At 49.6% G+C, this 19,131-nt stretch overlaps 1 protein-coding gene across 1 annotated transcript in view; it reads left to right on the forward strand.

The window, feature by feature from the left end:
• PHF14 (PHD finger protein 14) overlaps nt 1-19,131 on the forward strand; it is a 174,336-nt gene that overhangs the window by 11,553 nt on the left and 143,652 nt on the right. The window contains exons 4-5 of the mRNA XM_044293783.1: nt 574-718; nt 16,590-16,749. Coding sequence (XP_044149718.1) covers nt 574-718; nt 16,590-16,749 — 305 coding nt within the window. The remainder of the gene's footprint in view (nt 1-573; nt 719-16,589; nt 16,750-19,131) is intronic.

Raw genomic sequence — 19,131 nt, forward strand, 5'->3', positions numbered from 1 at the left:
CCACCCTGCAATCCAGCAGTGGTGGTCATGCTTCACACTGTAGGAAAAAGCACCTACCTCTACAGTGGCTGGGACTGTGGGACCGCACATCGGCTAGTGCTTTTTCCTATAGTGTGCAAGCACGGCCACCCCTGATGGATTACAGGGTGGTCATAACCATGGAAACGAGCAGTGTATAATGTGATGGAAAAATGAATCCAGCCAGCAAAGGAAGCAATATGGACAATCACAATACATTAGTAAGTGGCTTGTATTAACGTCCTCTACATGACAGATTGTAAGCTCTTGCGAGCAGGGCCCCGACTCCTAGCGTTTCAGTTGTATATTAGCCAGTTACTTTTGTTTTGTAGATGAACCCTAGGAATTAGTAAAGCGCTGCGGAATATGGTGGCGCTATATAAATAAATATTATTTAAGTCTGATCTAAGGCACAAGTAAAGCAAAGACAGGCAGCAAATAGAATTACGTTGTTTGGTCGCCTTTTAGGTTAGCCGTGACAGGTCCTTATAATATATACCCGTGTTGTGCAACATTATGGCGCAATTCTAATTTCACTTCTTGAATTTTTAATAGGACTCGCTTATCCTGGAGAAAAGTGACAAGTGGTGCTCCCAGAAAATGGATCACATATTAATATGCTGCGTGTGTCTAGGGGACAATAGTGAGGATGCGGATGAGATTATCCAGTGCGATAACTGTGGCATCACCGTGCATGAAGGTAACGTTCGGCTCCATTCAGTCTCCTGGGTGTCGGGGGTTCTGTGGGAGGTTAAAGGGATAGATTCGCACAGGATGTAGAAAGCAGCAGAAACATCAGTGGATCTGCTGTAAACGCGGTGTTGAATCCGTGGTGAAATCTACTGTACGAGAGCTATGTGGGTTTTGCTGCAGATTCACATGGGATGACAATGGTTGCTATTGCAGTCCTCATTGGAGGGTTTTACAGCTTTTCAGCCAGTGTATTTAGACCAGTGTGCCTCCAGCTGTTGCAAAACTACAACTCCCAGCATGCCCGCACAACCAGAGACTGTGGAGGCACACTGGTTGGGAAACACTGATTTAGACTCCTAGCACATGTGAAATTCCACCCAGCACTTCACAATCCTTGGGCGTCCTCATTCAATTTTGCCTCAAAATGTAATGCAAAAAAAAAAAACTACATAAACGTGAAAGAGGTTTTACCATCTCCGACATTGGTGTCAGCTGTGCTGTGCTTTCTGACACCTACGGCATTATCATCGCCAGCTCTACAGCCGCTCTTCAGTGGGATCGGAGCAGACACATACCACACCCATTTAGAGGGCCGTATGAACGGGTTCACACCCACTCTGCAATTTTGCGGAACGGGTGCGGACCCGTTCCTTTTAATGGGGCTGCAAAAGATGCAGAACGCACACGGCCAGTATCCGTGTTTTGCGGATCTGCAAAACACTACGGCCATCTGAATGAGGCCTTAGCCACACATGACCCTCTCCTTGGTTGGGCCACTTTTGGTAGGTACCAATCACTGCACAGAGCAGCATCATAAACGTGTGCTTTCCGTTGCCGTATTGCGGACTGCATTTGTGGATCCGCAATACACGGGTCCCATTCCGCATCACGGATGCGGACCCATTCACTTCAATGGGTCTGCAAATCTGGAGATGCGGAACGGAACCCTACGGGAGCACTACGGAGTGCTTCCGTGGGATTTCGTCCCGTACTTCTGTTCCGCAAAAAGATAGGACATGTTCTATCTTTTTACAGAATGGTCGGATCATGGACCCATTAAAGTGAATAAGTCCGTGATCCGCTGCGGCCGCCCCACGGACGGTGTTCGTGCATTGCGGCCCGCATTTTTCTGGCCGTAGCACGACCACGGGGCGCACATGTTCGTATGCAGGGGGCCTACACCAGTCATCCTCTGGTTCCTCTCCAGCAGCTTATGCTCAGATTACTCTGCAGCTCCTCCTGTCAGTGTGAGAAGCATTCTAGGAACTGAGCATGCATGTCCACCTCTCGAATGTACAGTTGATGGACATAACCTAGGACAACCAATTTCAAACATTGAGAGCCCCATGACTGCATCCTATCGGGCTCGGATGTCTACTGGTTTCTGAAATGGGCGATGACACATGCAGGTGACACAGACATAAGTGATGTGTATGAGCTGCATGTCTTGTACCTAATAGGTAATAGCTAAGGTTCTCTTTGGGTCAGACTTTTAGCCACAAGTATTGAAGGGGTTGTCTCACCCCAGATATTGTTGGCATATACAGGTGAAACTTGAAAAATTAGAATATCGTGCAAAGTTAATTTATTTCAGTAATGCAACTTAAAAGGTGAAACTAACACATGAGACTCATTACAGGCAAAGCGAGATATTCCAAGCCTTTATTTGTAATAATCTGGATGATTATGGCTTACGGCTTATGAAACCCCAAAGTCACAATCTCAGGTCCCCTTTGCTCAGGAGGTATGGATTAATTAGCTGACGAGAGTGTGACACTTTGAGCCGAGAATATTGAACCTTTCTTTTCACAAAATTCGAATTTCTCGCCCAGTTTCCTTGGGGGACACAGAAGACCTTGGGTATAGCTCATCTCCATAGGAGGCGTGACACTAAGTGAAAACTGTTAAGCCCCTCCTCCACAGCTATACCCTCAGCCTGGAGAGAGAGACTGCCAGTTTTTGCTTAGTGTCCAAGGAGGCAAGACACTCCCTGCTACTGCAGGGCTGTTTTCTCCTTTGTTTAATTTTTTGATTTTTACTTTTTTATTTCTTTTTGTTCCAGATCATCAGGGACAACAGAGTCGCACTAGACCTCTCTGTTCTCCCGGGGTTGAGCTGCGCCAGTGCCGGTCACCCGCACTGCTGCCTCCCCCACAGAAGGCAAGGTGGACCAGGGCAGCCCAGCTCCCCTGCATCCCGCCAGCGCAAGGGTCGCCCGCACGCCAAGTCCCTCGCCAGCGTCCTGCCACTACGGTGCCAGTAGCTGAAGGGGCGACCCTGCTGGAACGGACCGAGGGTGAAGACGGCTGTGGTAAGAGAGAGGCTTCTCCAGCCCTACGTCCCCCTCCCTGGCCATCCTGCGTGCTGGACTCCCATGCTGGTCCCGGCGGACCTACGCTGGCTCCTGGGCTAGCTGTTGCCCAATAATTATATAGCCCCACACCACCACCATACTGGTGGCCGCAGGGCGACAATACAATGCCCCTCCATAGGGGATTGCACAGGGGTGAGCATGGCATTGCTGTGGAGGAATATAGGGCCAGAGACCTGCTCCTAGCTGCCCCTAACACAGGGGTTATGCCGTCCATCCCCCTTGCCGGTCGCAGTTCAGTAGGGGGCCCACGCTAGCTGCCCCTGTCTCTCTCTCCCTCCTTAGGGGAACTACAGATGTCCATTAGGGCAGGGGGTGCAGTGCTGGCTTCCGGGGTCTCCCTCCTTACCGGTGTGCTAGAGCCAAAGGGCCGCTCCAGGCGCTGCCAGACGCAGGGCCTCGCGGCCTGCACGATGCTCCAACAGGCCCCGGCCGACTGCTGATGCTTCCGATCGGCCGGGTGCCGCAGACTTTGACCCAGGCTTTGGCCTGCTGCTCCGGACCTCTGTCTCTGCCGGCCCGCGGGTTGGGCACCCGCGGCCGTTTGGTACATGCGACAGCCGGCTCCCTCCAGGTCCCGGCTCACCGTCGTTGCCTCTTGGCCGGCCGGGCGCCGCAAAAATCTAGGCCCCGGCTTCGGGTCCTACTAGGCCGCAACATCCCGGCCTCTGTTGGAGGGGGCGGGAACGTCTCGCGGCGCGAATTCTTCCCGCCCGCACGTCCTCCGCCCCCCCAGAGGATCGCAGCGCCGCCCCCCAGGCCGGATCTTTGTTAACCTGTTGGGTGCCGGCTATCTCCAAGGGCCGGCTCCCTTCTGGAGGACCCCCTCTATGTCCTGGTGGGCTTCCTAATAAGCCTATACGAGGCTATGTCTCTCAGTGCCTTGGGAGGACTGTATGGTGGCCCTTTCTTGCCTCAGAGTGGCTATGTTTTAAAAAAAAAAAAAAAAAAAAAAAGGGCTTCCATGGCGGAGTTATTAAATAACGGAATGGCTGCGCAGGACGCTGCAGCATGATACAGTGGTGCTGGCTGCATGCTATGCTTCCCTTCCGTAGGCGGCATGTCGCGCTCCTCGGCTGCGGTGCTGACCGGCTGCAAGTCTCCTCTTTAGGCGGACCCTTGCCATCTACCGGGATACGGCGCTAGCCAAGTGTAGGCGCCCCCTCTTCCGCCCGTTCTATGGCAGGACATCACCTTTCCAGTTATGGTGCTGGCCATGGGCATGAACCCCTTCCTGAGTGGAATTCTGCGCTCTCTGGCCGCAGGCTAGCCATGTGCATAACCCCCTTCTATAGGTGGAATACTACATTCACCGGATCGGTGCTGACCATGGCACGACACCCCCCTTCCTTAGGGGAACGCTGCACTCACTGGTTGTAATGCTGGACAGGTGCATGTCCCCCTTCTGGGGCGGAATAATTGCACTCACCGGATTCAGTGTTGGCCATGGGTACGACCCCCCCCCCCCTCCTTAGGGGAACGCGGCACTCTCACTGGATTCCCTGCCGGCCATGTATGTAACCCCCTTCGGCGGAACGCTGCACTCCCGCTGTGTTCGCTGTCGGCCATGTGTATGAAACCCTTCTATAGGAGGAATTCCGAATTCTCGCCAGATGCGGTGCTGGCCATGTGCACGTCCCCCTTCCATAAGCGGAACACTGCTCTCTTACTGGATTTACTGCCGGCCATGTGCATGACTTCCTTTCGTAAGCGGACGGCTGCACTCTTATTGGTTTGCATTTCTCGCGGTAGGTTGCTGGCCACGTGCCTGAGTGCTTGCACTCTCACCAGATCCGCTGCCGGCTATATGCATGGCCCCCTTCCGTGGGCGGTGTTCCGCACTCGCGCTGGATTGCTGCCGGCGTGGCCATGCCTCTTCTCCTCAGGCGACATTCATGCACCTTTTTTACTGACTGGGTGTCATTGTGCCAGCACGTTGCCGGCCAGGTGCATGACCCCCATCCATGGCGGATGCTCGCGCTCTCCTGGGATGCGATGGTAGCCTTGTGCAACCCCCCTCCCCCCTTTTTGTTTGGGTCACTGCATTTTCACCAAATGCAGGGCTCCAGACTAAAAAAAATATCAAGGAGCCATTGGCTCCTAACCTGAAAAATTTAGGAGCCAAATTACATTTTTAGTCGCCAAATTTAAAATACATGTAATTACTGTATAACAGATACTGGAGATCCTGACAGACCGATGAACTTGAACAGATCCCTAACGTCAGAACCTGATCAGAAAGGGAATAATTAGAGTATTCGGCTACTTTCACACTTGCGGCAGTGTGATCCGGCAGGCAGTTCGGTCGTCGGAACTGCCCGCCGGATCCGCCGCTGACTGAAAGCATTTGTGAGACGGATCCGGATCACAAATGCATTGCAAGGATGGGTCCGTCTCTCCGCATGTCATGCGGACAGACGGATCGGTCTTGTATTTTTACCGGTCTGCGCATGCCGGAAGGACAGATCCGGCATTCCGGTATTTTGAATGCCGGATCCGGCACTAATACATTCCTATGGGAAAAAATGCCAAGTCTTCAGTTTTTTTGGCCGGAGATAAAACCGTAGCATGCTACGGTTTTATCTTTTGCCTGATCAGTCAAAATGACTGAACTGAAGACATCCTGATGCATCCTGAACGGATTACTCTCCATTCAGAATGCATGGGGATATGCCTGATCAGTTCTTTTCCGGTATAGAGCCCCTGTGACGGAACTCTATGCCGGAAAAGAAAAACGCTAATGTGAAAGTACCCTATGTGAGGCTGGTCACCCTGATGCCTCAGATACAGCCCTCCATTCACAGCAGCCTGTATTCTGCTGCATCAGGGGGCACTTCTGATACCACCCGAGAAGGACCTGAGGGCCCAGAGCAGAGCTCCTGCAGTCAGCCTGCTTTGTCCTCAGGTGACTCCCGCTGGCCGCAGGTAAGTCGTCCTCAGTGAGCCCACAGCAGGCAGCTCCCCCTCACCCGCCGGGCACAGAAGGCACCACTGACCGTGTTTTTCTTCTGCACCATCCGCTCCATCTTCTTAGCGATACGGATGATCTCCCGATCGGCTGCGCTCATTTTGGCTCTGCCCTGCTCCCCGAACACCAGTGCCACTCACACAGCAGCCCCGAGAACAACAGAGTTTCCCGCTAAGAGCGCCTACCTCACACACCCCGGCTGAAAGCTGCTCCCGACACTGCCAAAAAGCGAGGCCGCCGCTAAGTTGTCATGACTGTGGGCTCTGCCTCTTCCTGTTACAGCACCATGGACACTTACTTCAGCTCCGCTCCATTCCTGTCTGTTTCTCTAGGAGTCTGAGATGACAGCGCGTCACTTATGCCCGTGCCCCGCCACAATATCCAGCTACAGCGCGGCAGCCCGGTCGCAAATGGCGACAAGGCTAAAAAGTCTTGTCGCCATCTGCAAATTTTAAGGCGCATTGGCGACCATTTTAGTCGCCATCTGGAGCGCTGAGTTGTTTTTAGCAGACTCTGGCACTTGGCGGGACTGTGTCAGACCGGAGACTGCAAAGAGTAAGGAGCGTAGCGATGTAATCTGCAGCTGGGGTGGATGTAACTCAGGATCAGTACAGGATAAGTAATGTATGTACACAGTGACTGCACCAGCAGAATAGTGAGTGCAGCTCTGGAGTACATTGTAGGCTGTACAAATGGCGGAGTGCTCCCTCAATACCGCCACACGTGCGGCAACTGATGGATCTGGTCACAATTGCACTTATCAGGCTCACACAAGAAAAGGTGTCTTTCCCCCCCCAACACTTCAGCATAAAATAGGAGATGCGCAGAGAAAGTTAGGGGGGGGGGGGGATACTGGGCAGCGGCAGCCATTGGCAAGTGGGGGGGTGATCAGCAGTCATCTCGCCACTTGCTAATGTTAAGTATGTAATGGGTTAATAGGAGCCGCACTGGTCAAGACACTAAAAAGCCAGTGAACCATATCTCTTGTGCTTAGGAGATAACCTCCCCTCCTACTAAGCACGACTATTGAAAGAGATATGGTTCGCTGGCTTTTTAGTGTCTTGACCAGTGCGGGCTCCTATTAACCCTTTTATTCCCTTATTAAGAATGTTTGTGAGCCCAGGCAGGGAGCTCACACGGAGCACCAGCAGCGGGCCCCCTGAGTGTTATCAGGGTTGTAAAGACAAGGATTAGCCTTTATCAGCGCAGGGGTGAGTGACTGTCTCTTTGTGGATTGTTAATTATTCCTTCTCAAGCTAACCTCCGTTCTATGGAGCAGTCCGCATGGCGTGGCTCCCTGTCTTCTTCATTACTCTGACTGAGATCAAGCGTCTGCTGTGTTCAGCACAGGAGAATGGGGGCGGGGTGAGAGGAGCAGCCAATGGCAGGGCAGCCCGGGAATACTAAGACCAATCAGCAGCCTCCTCTCTAACAGAGCTCTATCCACTGTGCGGAGCTCTGTTATTGGATTGCCTTCTGCCTGCTGGATGAAATGCCGATCTTAAAGCGGCAGAGCAGCGGAGGGTCTAGGCGCAAATGGCGACAAGACTATAAAGTCTTGTCACCATTTCACAATTCTAAGTCGCATTGGCGACCATTTTGGTCGCCATCTGGAGCCCTGAAATGCGTTGCGGGCCGTGAGCATGGCTCTAGCAGGGGTGCGCTGCTTGCACCCCCTTTGGGAATGGTGCTGGCCTTGTGCTTCATTCCATGGGTGGAAATTTGTACGCTCACGAGATTCACGGCTGTCCGTGTGTATGCTGTACTGGACGTTCCCCTTTCATGGGCGGAGTAGTTGCACTCTCGCGAAATTCGGTGTTGGGTAGATTATTGCACAATCTTTTATTGCTAGGATATCCGGTGCATGCCCCCCCTTTTCAGGGCCTTTCCACTCTTGCCATCGGCAGAGTTGCCAGGTACCTTCCCCCCCTTTTTTTCCGGGCGGACTACTTGCGTTCCTTCGCATGCCGGTACTGGTCTTGTGCATAACTCCCTTTCGGGCTGCACTTTACACTTCCGTGGATACTGTGGGACGCTGTGGCTGTGCGCTCTGTGCGTTGTTGCCGTGTATGCCTTCTCCTTGCTTGGGTGGGTTGGCCTTCTCGCTACCTGCAGGGTTGCTAGTACGTATGCCTCCCTTCTTCCTGTGACATACTTTTTTTTTTTTTCTCTCTGGGGTGTGTTTGCTTGTCGCAAGCTTGCACTTTCTCTGAGGAGATCGTTCTGTCCACTTGTGAGCCTAAGGTGTTGTTGTCCGACACGCGACAATGGATGCTCAATGTATTCACAGCTGTATATCTTGTATGTACGTAGACGGGCTCTGCTGGCTCGCTACTGCACTGAGCTGAGTGGTACCCATTCTCCGGTGGGGTCCCGTTGTTGTCGGCACCCACCATGTTCGTTGGCCTTTCCACCTGGGGAGTGTTCGGGGTTCCTTGATGCGTACCCATTCGTCATTTAGTGGCATTGTTTCCCTACGCAACCGGTCGGGGTCGAGAGTGTTGTCTACAGTGCCGCTCGACCTCTACGTTGGCTCTGGCGGGACTACGGTTCCCTCGCCTACTACAATTTCCTCTTCTCGGATGCAGTGTGGTGTGGGTCCTTCCTATTGGCGCCCTTTGCGCTCCAGTCTGTTGCTGCCAGGTTCAGACTGCTCCTCTCGGGTAGGTCGCCCAACTCTTCTTGGGTGCTTGATTGTCCAGGTCCTGGGGACCTCCACCTTGGTTTCTTCAGGGTATTCGCCTGCTGCGACGGTGTGCAGGTAGTCTCACAGAGTAGAGGGGATTCGGCTCTTCCTTTCCTCGCCGGCTCGGTTTTTTTGGCTTCTGCTCTGGGTTTGTCGTTCCAATGTGGCTGCTGCCCCGGCCAGGCCTCAGTGGCTGTTCCGTCGTTGCCCCCCCCCCCCCCCTCCTCTGGGGTGAGCATGGTTGTTCGCTTGGATGGTTCCGGTGTTACTTGCGGTCTCGTACCATCTCCCTCGTTCTCGCTGGCGGTGCTAGCGGTTTGCCGGGCCTACCGCGTTTTGTCCTCCCACTGGGTGCAGGTTGCCTTTCCGTTCTGGGTGTATGGTCCTGTGGGACTTACTTTCTCAGTGCCTTGGGAGGACTGCCCTTCGGTCAGGATTGTCCTTGGATCTCCCACACGGGGCTGTGGAACTCCTTTCTTTGGTGGCTACATCGACTTGGACTTGGCCTGTCTGGTTTGGGCATCTGTCGGATGCTGGGCAGACCCTTCGGGTTTCTTCCGTCTGTCCTTCTGCTCCCCCACTCCGGTCGGATACGGGGCTATGTTGTTCGGGGGCCGACAGGACCGTGGTTTCCGATCCTTCGGCCGTGTTACTGGTCTGCGCCTGATCCCATTGGGTTTTCTTCCGCTTACTGGGTGATTCCTGCGAGCACGCTAGTGTTCGCTCCCGACTGTTTAGTACAGGTTTGGTTGTCGGGCTTAGGGTTCTTACCTGGGGTTTTGTGGGAAGCGGGGCATTCCCCCACTCTGCCTTCTCGCCCTTGGTTCTGTCTTTCGCTAGTCCGGCCTGACCCTGGGACTTCTGTTACTTGAAGTGTCAAGTGTCTGCGCTGTCCTTCCCCTTCCAGCGTTTCCTGGCCCTCTTGGGCCTTGTCATGTCCTTCTGCCACAGAGTGGCTCTGTGGTTCCTCTTTATCGTTTCCTGGTTCCGCCCTGGGAACTACATACTGAGCTCTCTGCGCTCCGGTCTTTCCCTTGGAGCCGTTGCAGGAGTTCTTCCTACTCCTTCTGTCTTGTACGGTTGTGTTTCTGTTGCCATCATGTCTGACGGGTGCCTGATTGATGGCCCTTCGTGTTCTGTGCCTTCTGTCCTTTTCCAGGACAGGGCTGTTCTCCGTCCTGTTCCTTTCTTCCTTCCTTCCTTCTGAAGGTGTTATCTGCCTTCTTATCAACGAGGCTTTCGTCCTTTTCCACCCATCCCCGGGTATGGACGCTTTGCCGTTGGGAGGTTGTTGGACCTTGCGGTTGTTTACTTGGAGATCTCCGACTCCGGTCGGCGTTCGGTCTCTTGTGTTTCCAGGAGGTCAGTGCAAAGGTTGATGGCCTCCAGGGTGGCCTCCTCCGCTTTCTCAGTGTGGCTTTTTGCTGTGGTTATCGCACCAATGGCAGGGTTCTGCTTTCGGTGTCACCGTTCATTTCATCAGAGCAGTCGGTGCCTCCTGGGGCGGGGGTGTTAGGTTTCGGCCATTCATTTGTGCAGGGCGGTCACTTCTTCCTTGCACACCTTACCGAGTTTTACTGGGGGCATACTCGGGCTTCGGCGTATGCTGCCTTGGGCCGCCTGGTCTGCAGGCGGTGTTTTCTTGATGCCTTCGGGTGCTTCGCCTTGGTGCTGTGGTCCCTCCCCTCTTGGACTGCTATTGAACGTCCCAAGGTCTTCTGTGTCCCCCAAGGAAACTGGGCGAGAAAACGAGATTTTTGTATTACTTACCAGTAAAATCTCTTTCTCGCTCTTTCCTTGGGGGACACAGCACCCACCCATTCTTGTTTTTTCTTGCACGGTTTCAGAGTTTGTTTTACCCGTTGGGTAGTTGGCTTGTTGGTTCCACTTTTGGACTTTGCCTTTTCTCACTGCTTGGACACGCAACTGGCAGTCTCTCTCTCCAGGCTGAGGGTATAGCTGTGGAGGAGGGGCTTAACAGTTTTCACTTAGTGTCACGCCTCCTATGGAGATGAGCTATACCCAAGGTCTTCTGTGTCCCCCAAGGAAAGAGCGAGAAAGAGATTTTACTGGTAAGTAATACAAAAATCTCGTTTTTCAGCTGCATTACTGAAATAAATAAACTTTTGCACAATATTCAAATTTTTCAAGTTTCACCTGTAGCCGAGCTGCCTTTGCAGTAGGAACACTCCTCCAATTGCAAGTACATGGTAGACTTGAGGAGACAGCGACTTGTCGAGCCATGCTTTCCCAGCCCCCCTCTGCCTGCAGTCGCACGGGGACAGGTTGAATGCCAGGGATGGAGGAGCAAATGGGTCCGATTGAGTCAATCTTTAGTAAAAACACTTGTAAGTGCTGTACATTTGTATGAGGTCTTGATTATGCCACTTCAAGACATATTTGGTGGTCTAATGTTGCCAACTCTTAATGGTCTGGGTAGTAAAGGGGGTGATATTCAATTTATTGGGAGTTTAGGATAGAAGAGGGAGTTTGTATTTAATTCCCTCTTGGGATTTTGTCTACTTCCTTTATTGTCTTGAGTATGGGCTTTGTCTTTGATTCCCTAGTGATCTAGGGTAGAAGAGGGTTAATATTTAATCCCCTGATGTTCGGGGTTATGCCGCCACCTTTGGTGGTCTAGGATAGAAGAGTGTTAATATTTATTCCCCAGGTGGTCTGGTGTAGAAAAGGGTTATTATTTAAAGGTGTATTCCCATCTGAGGCAATGGGGGGCATATCGCTAGGGTATGTCCCCATTGTCTGATGGGTGCGGGTCCCAGCACCTATATGGAAAACGGAGCGGGGAAAGTGGTGGCTGGAGGACCCCGACATCCACCAAGTGCTCTCCCCATACTGGTGAATGGGAGTGCACCGCGCTTGCGCAGCGACCGCTCCCATTCACTTCTATGGGGCCTAGTGATATGCCCCAATTGTCTCAGATGGGAATACCCCTTTAATCCCCTGGTGTTTGGGTTTATGCCTCCTCCTATGGTGGTCTTGGCTGAGGGGTTACTATTTGATTCCCTGGTGGTTTGAGGTAGAAGAGGGTTAACCCCAGAAATCAGGGGATTAATTGTTATGCTTCCTTTCTTGGTGGTCTGGAGTAGAAGAGTGAACATTTACTCCCCTGCTGTTCTAGGGTAGAAGAGGGTTAATATTTAATTCCCTGGTGGTCTGCTGTAGAAAAGGGTTAATGCTTATTTCTTTGGTGGTCTGTCGTAGAAGAGTGTTAATCTTTAATTCCCAGTTTTTTGAGTGTAGGCCTCCTTTATTGGTGGTCTTGTAAAGCCCCTGGCGGTTTAGGGTATTGCCTCCTTCTTGGCCCAATATTTTAGGGGCGTTAATACCCCAGCGAGGGGCAGGGATGGGGCTGTAAACAGCTGCTTAGTGGTTGGTAATTATGGTATTGCATTAATGAATCAGAGAGCTCAGGATGACCCTGAGATAAGGAAACGGGAGCATGGAAGAACACAGGTGTTATGATTGCCTGTATGCAGTGCTTCTATGGGGGTCGTGTGGTAACTGCTAACCCCCCCCCCTTTTTTTTTTTTTTTCCTTTCCTTAAACTAAACCCTACTTAAGACATTGTTATCCGGCAGGATCAGTTTGGAGGATGAAGGCCTCTTTCTCGAGCTGTCGCTCAGGCAGATCTGTTAGTGCCATGCGGCTGGCGTTGGTGTGTCATGTTCGCAGAGCCCCTGCCGCATTGTCGCTGCTTTTGACGTCTTGATTGCAGCGTGTCTACAGAAATCTGTCTTGTGCATGTTCTCGCTCTCGTCAGTGTCCTCCGGTTTTTCGCTGGTGCGAGACCTTACTCTGTAACCTCGATGAGCTGATAAGTGCTGGGGTGCGGTGCAGCCGCCCAGGAGGTCCTAACAATGCATGAAAGCCCTGTGGCCGCTGTCATGTCCGAGAAGCGACCTCAAGGCTGTCACTTAAAGCGAACCTGCCCTGAAGATGCAATGAAATGTCCATCACAGAACTTGCTAAGCAAATTGAATTTTCCAAGATCAATAGCAGAAGACGGACCCATTAGGAAATTCCTCCGATTTAACCCCTTAACCAGTGATGTACAGTTGTGCCATTGTTCGCTAGGGAATGCATGGCACGTGCTCAGGAGCGGAGATCATGCCATACAATGCAGGTGCCGACTGTGTCACACACCTGCAGTGGCCAGGACCGAAGGTAACTTAATCCCTTTCCCAGATCGCCCCCTGCAGTGCTGGAGACCCATTGAAGGCCACTTCCAATTACACCCCGCCATAGACAGGGTATAATAAGATGTTGGTAAAATCACTAGGCACTGCAGTGCAAAAGGTTTGCATTGTATAGTGCAAGCGATCACAGGTTCAAGTCCCCTAAGGGGACAAAAAAAAAAACAAAAAAAAAAACACCCCTTCTCCCATTTATCATATTAAAAAAAGTCATTGGTATTTGCCACATCAAAAAATGTTAGTAATATTATCTTGTTTAGCCCCCATTCACATGACCGTATCAGTGTTGCAGTCCACACGGATCCGCAAAATACGGATGCCGTTTCTTTTCATTCCATATTTTTTTCAGTCCCATCAGTAGAAATGGCAATTCACACCACCATGTGGCTGCTGTGCTCGTGTTGAGGACTGCAAACAGCGGGTCCGCAAAGCACAGGCACCGGCCATGTGAACTCCTTTTTGCACTACCGACCTATTGACTTAAATGGGTCCACGATCCGCAACGTACAGCAAAAGATAAGAAATGTCCTAGACTCCTATCTTTTGCCGTATGTTGCAGATCTCGTACCTATTTGAAGTCAGTAGGTCAGCACTGCGATGCATTGTTGACCCAGTCGGTTCGCGGTTTTTGCGGTCTGCAACACGGGCACAGCAGCCATACATTCATGTGAATGGGGCCTTAAAAGGGGTTGACCAATCTCATACATTGATGGCGTATCACTAGCATCCCTAGGTCCCACTTCTCCAGAGCAAGGGTCCCAATGTGAAGGAGAGCCCACTCCGCATGTGCGGCTATTCGCTTGCTCTGCTATTATCTGAACTCTCATAGCAGTGAGCAGAAGGTGGCCAAGTTTTGCCCAGTGCCCTCTTCTTCATGACTGTTCTGGAGATACTAGCTGGTCCCAGAGGTGGGACCCATACCTATCGGACATTGAACATTGGAATACACCTTTTAACTCTTGTTCCTCTCCAGTCCATTCTCAACTCTGTTACTGTCACGGCTCTTTTCTCCACCAGTCCCTTCACCCATCAAACAAGTACATATCAAAATACCAACATCTCTGCCCTGGTCTCCTGATACCCCAGTACATCACACTCCCTCTCTTCATCTAAACCTTCAAAAGCAATCTGCAGACCTCTTCATCAAAGCTTCTACCGCTGCACAACTGTATAAGCAGCTTCTACCCTCACCGACCATCTCGTTCTCTCGTCCCTCATAGATATTAAAGGGGTTTTCCAAGATTTTCAGTATGGATAGATCAGTATCTGATCGTTAGGGGTCCGACACCTAGGACCCCCGCCGATCAGCTGTTTAAAAAGACACCGGCACCCCTGTGAACACTGCGGCCTTCTCTCTGTTTTCTAGGCCAGTGATGTCACGTTCATCAATCGCGTGGCCTAGGAGCACCTCAATCCCATAGAAGTGAATGGGGCTGAGTGCAATACCAAGCACAGCCACTACACAATGTACGGCGCTGTGCTTAGTAGGCTGCAAGAAAGTGGTGGCACTTGTAAGAGCGCCTCTGCCTTCTCAAAACAGCTGATCGGTGGGGTTCCCGTGTGTCGGACCCCTACCAATCAAATACGGATGACTTATCCAGAGGATTGGTCATCAGTAAAAAAAAAATTATCTTGGAAAACCCCTTTTAAGCTCTTTGTGGCCCTTGCAGTTCCTCCTCAGTACCAGTCTATCACTCAGTAAGCTCAGGTTTACTGTAATTGTTGTTTCTATTGTTCATTCATATCATGTATGTAAACCCCTCTGTATATGCACCACTCTGAAAGTTTTAAAGAGCACCTTTCCACAGGATCATCCCCATTAAACCAGGCATACTTCCTGGCAGGTTTCATCCTGCTGATTAAAATGATGCCCGTCTTGTGAAAATCGGTTGCAGCATTCCTGAGAAAAATGACTTTGATTCTTTATGCTTCTTAGCACTTCAGTGTACTGAGGGGTGTGGCCTAGCCTCTCAGTGCTCCTCAGCTTCCCAGGGTTGGCCACGCCCCTCTGTGCGTGGAAGCCGTTATAGGTGTAAAGAATCAAAGTCCCTTTTCTAGGGAACGCTGCAACCAATTTTCACGGGACAGGTATCATTTTAATTAGCACGATCAACTCTACCAGACAGTATACCCGGTTCAGTAGGGTTAATCCTGCTGATAGATAGTCTTGAAGTATAATTATGAGTGACCACAGATGGGCCAGATCCTTCAGTGCTTTGGCTTACAGATAGCTGTTCCAAATGTGGTGGACCCCTCATCATGACATCAATAAGTCCACTTTTCATGTCCACCCTCAAGTTATGACCATAGGTGGCGTCTTCATTGCTTGTCCCTGGTTCAGTGTATTGAGTTTGTCTTCTGTCCAGAGCAAACACCATTAGGCGCCATACTCCTTTAAATGCGCCCGGTCCTCTCCGCCTTGCCCAGTAACCTATACATTTATTGTCACTCTGGTAACTGTGTGAATTGACAGATAATTCTGCACCAATTTTATGTTCCGAAAAGCAATTACAAGGGTAAATTCACAACATATAATTTCAGGGAGCAGATGAATAAAGAACATTTGTGTGCCGGACAAATTAATATCAAATAGTTCAATTTACGCATTCATGTTTCATTTCTTTTATTGAATGTTAATATTTCCCAATTACTATTCCTTTTTGTCCGTGTTATTTTGTGCTTGAGAGAAAAATAAATGCTTTTCAACCTCGGAGCAAAATGTGTTTCAGTCGGAGAAAACTGTGTCCTGGTTTAGTTACAAAAAAAAAGCAAAATAACAAAGTAAATTACTTTTACTTAACCATTTACATGGGCATTTTTTACAATTTGTGGTTTGAAAATGTTTGCACACGGGCACACTAAATTTACGTGCATGCAAACCATTTTACAGTGTATGCCCAGAACTGCAACATTGTCTTATTTTTTAAATGCAGTGTATTACTTAAATAGTATTGCACCTGAGTTTCATCCTGTATTATACTCCAGAGCTGCACTCACTATTCTGCTGGTGCAGTCACTATGTACATACATTACATTACTTATCCTGTACTGATCCCGAGTTACATCCTGTTCTATACTAAAGAATAGTGAGTGCAGCTCTGGAGTAGAATACAAGATGTAACTCAGGATCAGTACAGGATAAGTAATGTAATGTATGTACATAGTGACTCCACCAGCAGAATAGTGAGTGCAGCTCTGGAGTATAATACAGGATGTAACTCAGGATCAGTACAGGATAATGTAATGTAATGTATGTACACAGTGACTGCACCAGCAGAATAGTGAGTGCAGCTCTGGAGTATAATACAGGATGTAACTCGGGATCAGTACAGGATAATGTAATGTAATGTATGTACACAGTGACTGCACCAGCAGAACAGTGAGTGCAGCTCTGGAGTATAATACAGGATGTAACTCGGGATCAGTACAGGATAAGTAATGTATGTACACAGTGACTGCACCAGCAGAATAATGAGTGCAGCTCTGGAGTATAACTCAGGATCATTATGGCATTAACACAGTGAATGATGGGTGATAACTCCTATGGGTCGCTAGCAAGCAGTCGGTTACAAATGATTCTGATGAAACAGAGGGGTATGGCGGCTCTGCAGGGCTGATAATGATTCGTTCTCGTTTCAGGCTGTTATGGTGTCGATGGAGAGAGCGATTCGATCATGAGCTCGGCCTCTGAAAATTCTACTGAGCCCTGGTTTTGTGATGCCTGCAAGTGCGGTGTGTCCCCCAGCTGTGAGCTGTGCCCGAACCAAGATGGTATATTTAAGGAGACCGATGCAGGAAGGTGAGATGGTCCATGAGTCGTCTCTAGTATGTTCCTTGTGGATTTTGAAGGATCTAATAGAGGAGGAAGGTTTGCTGCTTAGCTGTTCTGTTTTATTTGGATGCAGCTATGATCCTTGACTCCAACTTAACTCCATGATCTCGTGTCACATCAGTGGCTGCTGCTCTGTCCCTCTCTCATGCTTTACACTGCATCTTTTCTTGTTCTGACCGTCAGTGCACAGAGAGCTGATATCCATTGCAGTTCAGGGCGAGGTGACCCCTTATAGATGATTAGGCACATGAGCGGAGGAGCTGCAAGAAGGGAAGAGCTCAGAGCTGGAGGATTTACTTTAATTATATCCTCTGTAATTTTTCAATGGGGGCAGGTGATCACAGGTGTTAAAAGGGGTTATCCCATGACAAATGAATATCATCAGAAATCATATAGGACATGACAACCTCTTTCAAACAAAGCTTGAACCATCCCTGTGTCTCACGTGGATCCAGAGATTTCCTCCTTCGTTGCTCTGCTACATTTATTATAAGCTGGCACCTGAGGGGGCATGACCTTCCTGCTGCTGCTCTCTCTCTGTCACAGCTCAGGGGGGCAGCGTCCTTTCTGCTGCATTTCTTTATCACAGCTCAGGGGGTGTATCCTTTCTGCTGCTGCTCTCTCCCTGTCACAGCTCAGGGGGGAGCGTCCTTTCTGCTGCTGCTCTCTCCCTATCACAGTGTCCTTCCTGCTTTAGCTCTGTCACTGTAACGGTCACAGTTGGCAGTTGAAAGATAGAACTGAGCATGTGCGACCACCTTAGGTGAGGTGAACCGAGAAATTAGAAAAGGAACAAACAGCAGATGGCGCTATACAGATCCATTTTATTAAATAACTCGGTGGCTAAACTAAAAAAAATTTTTATTAAATCAAATTACAAAAGTATTCAGGTTTAGGGGCTGGTTTGAAAAATGTAGAATATTATTAGCGGGGCGACCCCTTTTATAGAAGCCACACACAGGTCAATGAGCTGCTGCAGGGGCTGTTTTTGCGGCAGAGGGTTGTCATTGTGTGACAATTCTTTATATTTGCTTTATGGAGCGGACCCCACTCAGCAAATGTGCATGCTTTTCCACACTGGTCCACATGTAATATGCATTCAAATATATTGGGGCTTATACAGTAGCCTGATGCAAAAAGGTAATACATGCTTTAATATATATATATATATATATATACGTGTATGTGTGTATATATGTGTATATAAAGATAGAGATATATATATTAGTCCAGCTCTCTACACCCTTGTGGTTTTTGTTGTTCTTTTTTACGATGGGCCAGTCAGTCATCTGACGTAGATTCCTCTTCTCGCTCTCTGTCTAATTCAACATCTGTCATCATAGCTGTAAGTGAAATAGATGAGAAACTAAAAGGATGGATTATTCTTCTCTGATTACCCAATTTGTCTTAATTACAAGATTTTGGACCATGTGCCACCAAAACAAGCAAGCAAGGCTAGGCGGCAAGCAGCTGATCTGCACTCATTTGGAAGAGACTCTTCTTAAAAAAATAAATAAACTGGATATATTATTATTATTCTATTTAATTATTATATATTATTAAAAATACAAAAATATTGAAGAAAATGATATGCATTAGGCTCTGCTTGCATCTGCGTTTTGGCTTCTATTTATGATGATTGATGTCAGCTGTTCCGACAGACACCACTGACTTCAGGGTCATGTTGCGGTGCGCGCTATTCATTCATTCAGATCATGGTGTCGAATCCCGCAATGATTCAATGTGGATGGCATTAGCGATCGCTCCTCCCCTTACTGAGGAGGAGATCGCTGCGTGTAAAAGCAGCAGTCTTCTCCGCTTACGAACAGGCGATTGCCGGGACGGAACGCTTCCCCCCTGACAAACGCCATTAAAATCTGCAGGTGTAATATAAGCTTGTCATAAATATCTTTTCATGGATAACCCCTTTAAGGCTGAGTTCACACGGGCGAGTAGGCAATGCGTGAGGTGAACGCATTGCACCCGCACTGAATCTTGACCCATTCATTTCTATGGGGCTGTGCACATGAGCGGTGATTTTCACGCATCACTTATGCGTTGCGTGAAAATCGCAGCATGCTCTATATAGTGCGTTTATCACGCCATGCAGGCCCCATAGAAGTGAATGGGGCTGAGTGAAAATCGCAAGCAAGTGCGGATGCGGTGCGATTTTTACGCATTGTTGCTAAGATGACAGTCTATTCACTGTATTATTTTCCCTTATAACATGGTTATAAGGGAAAATAATAGCATTCTTTAATGCAGAATGCTTAGTAGAAGGTCAATTGAGGGTTAAAAAATAAAATAAAATTAACTCTCCTCCTCCTCTTGATCACGTAGCTGGCGGTC

Source organism: Bufo gargarizans, chromosome 5, assembly GCF_014858855.1.
Source record: "Bufo gargarizans isolate SCDJY-AF-19 chromosome 5, ASM1485885v1, whole genome shotgun sequence".
In the NCBI taxonomy this organism is placed as follows: domain Eukaryota; kingdom Metazoa; phylum Chordata; class Amphibia; order Anura; family Bufonidae; genus Bufo; species Bufo gargarizans.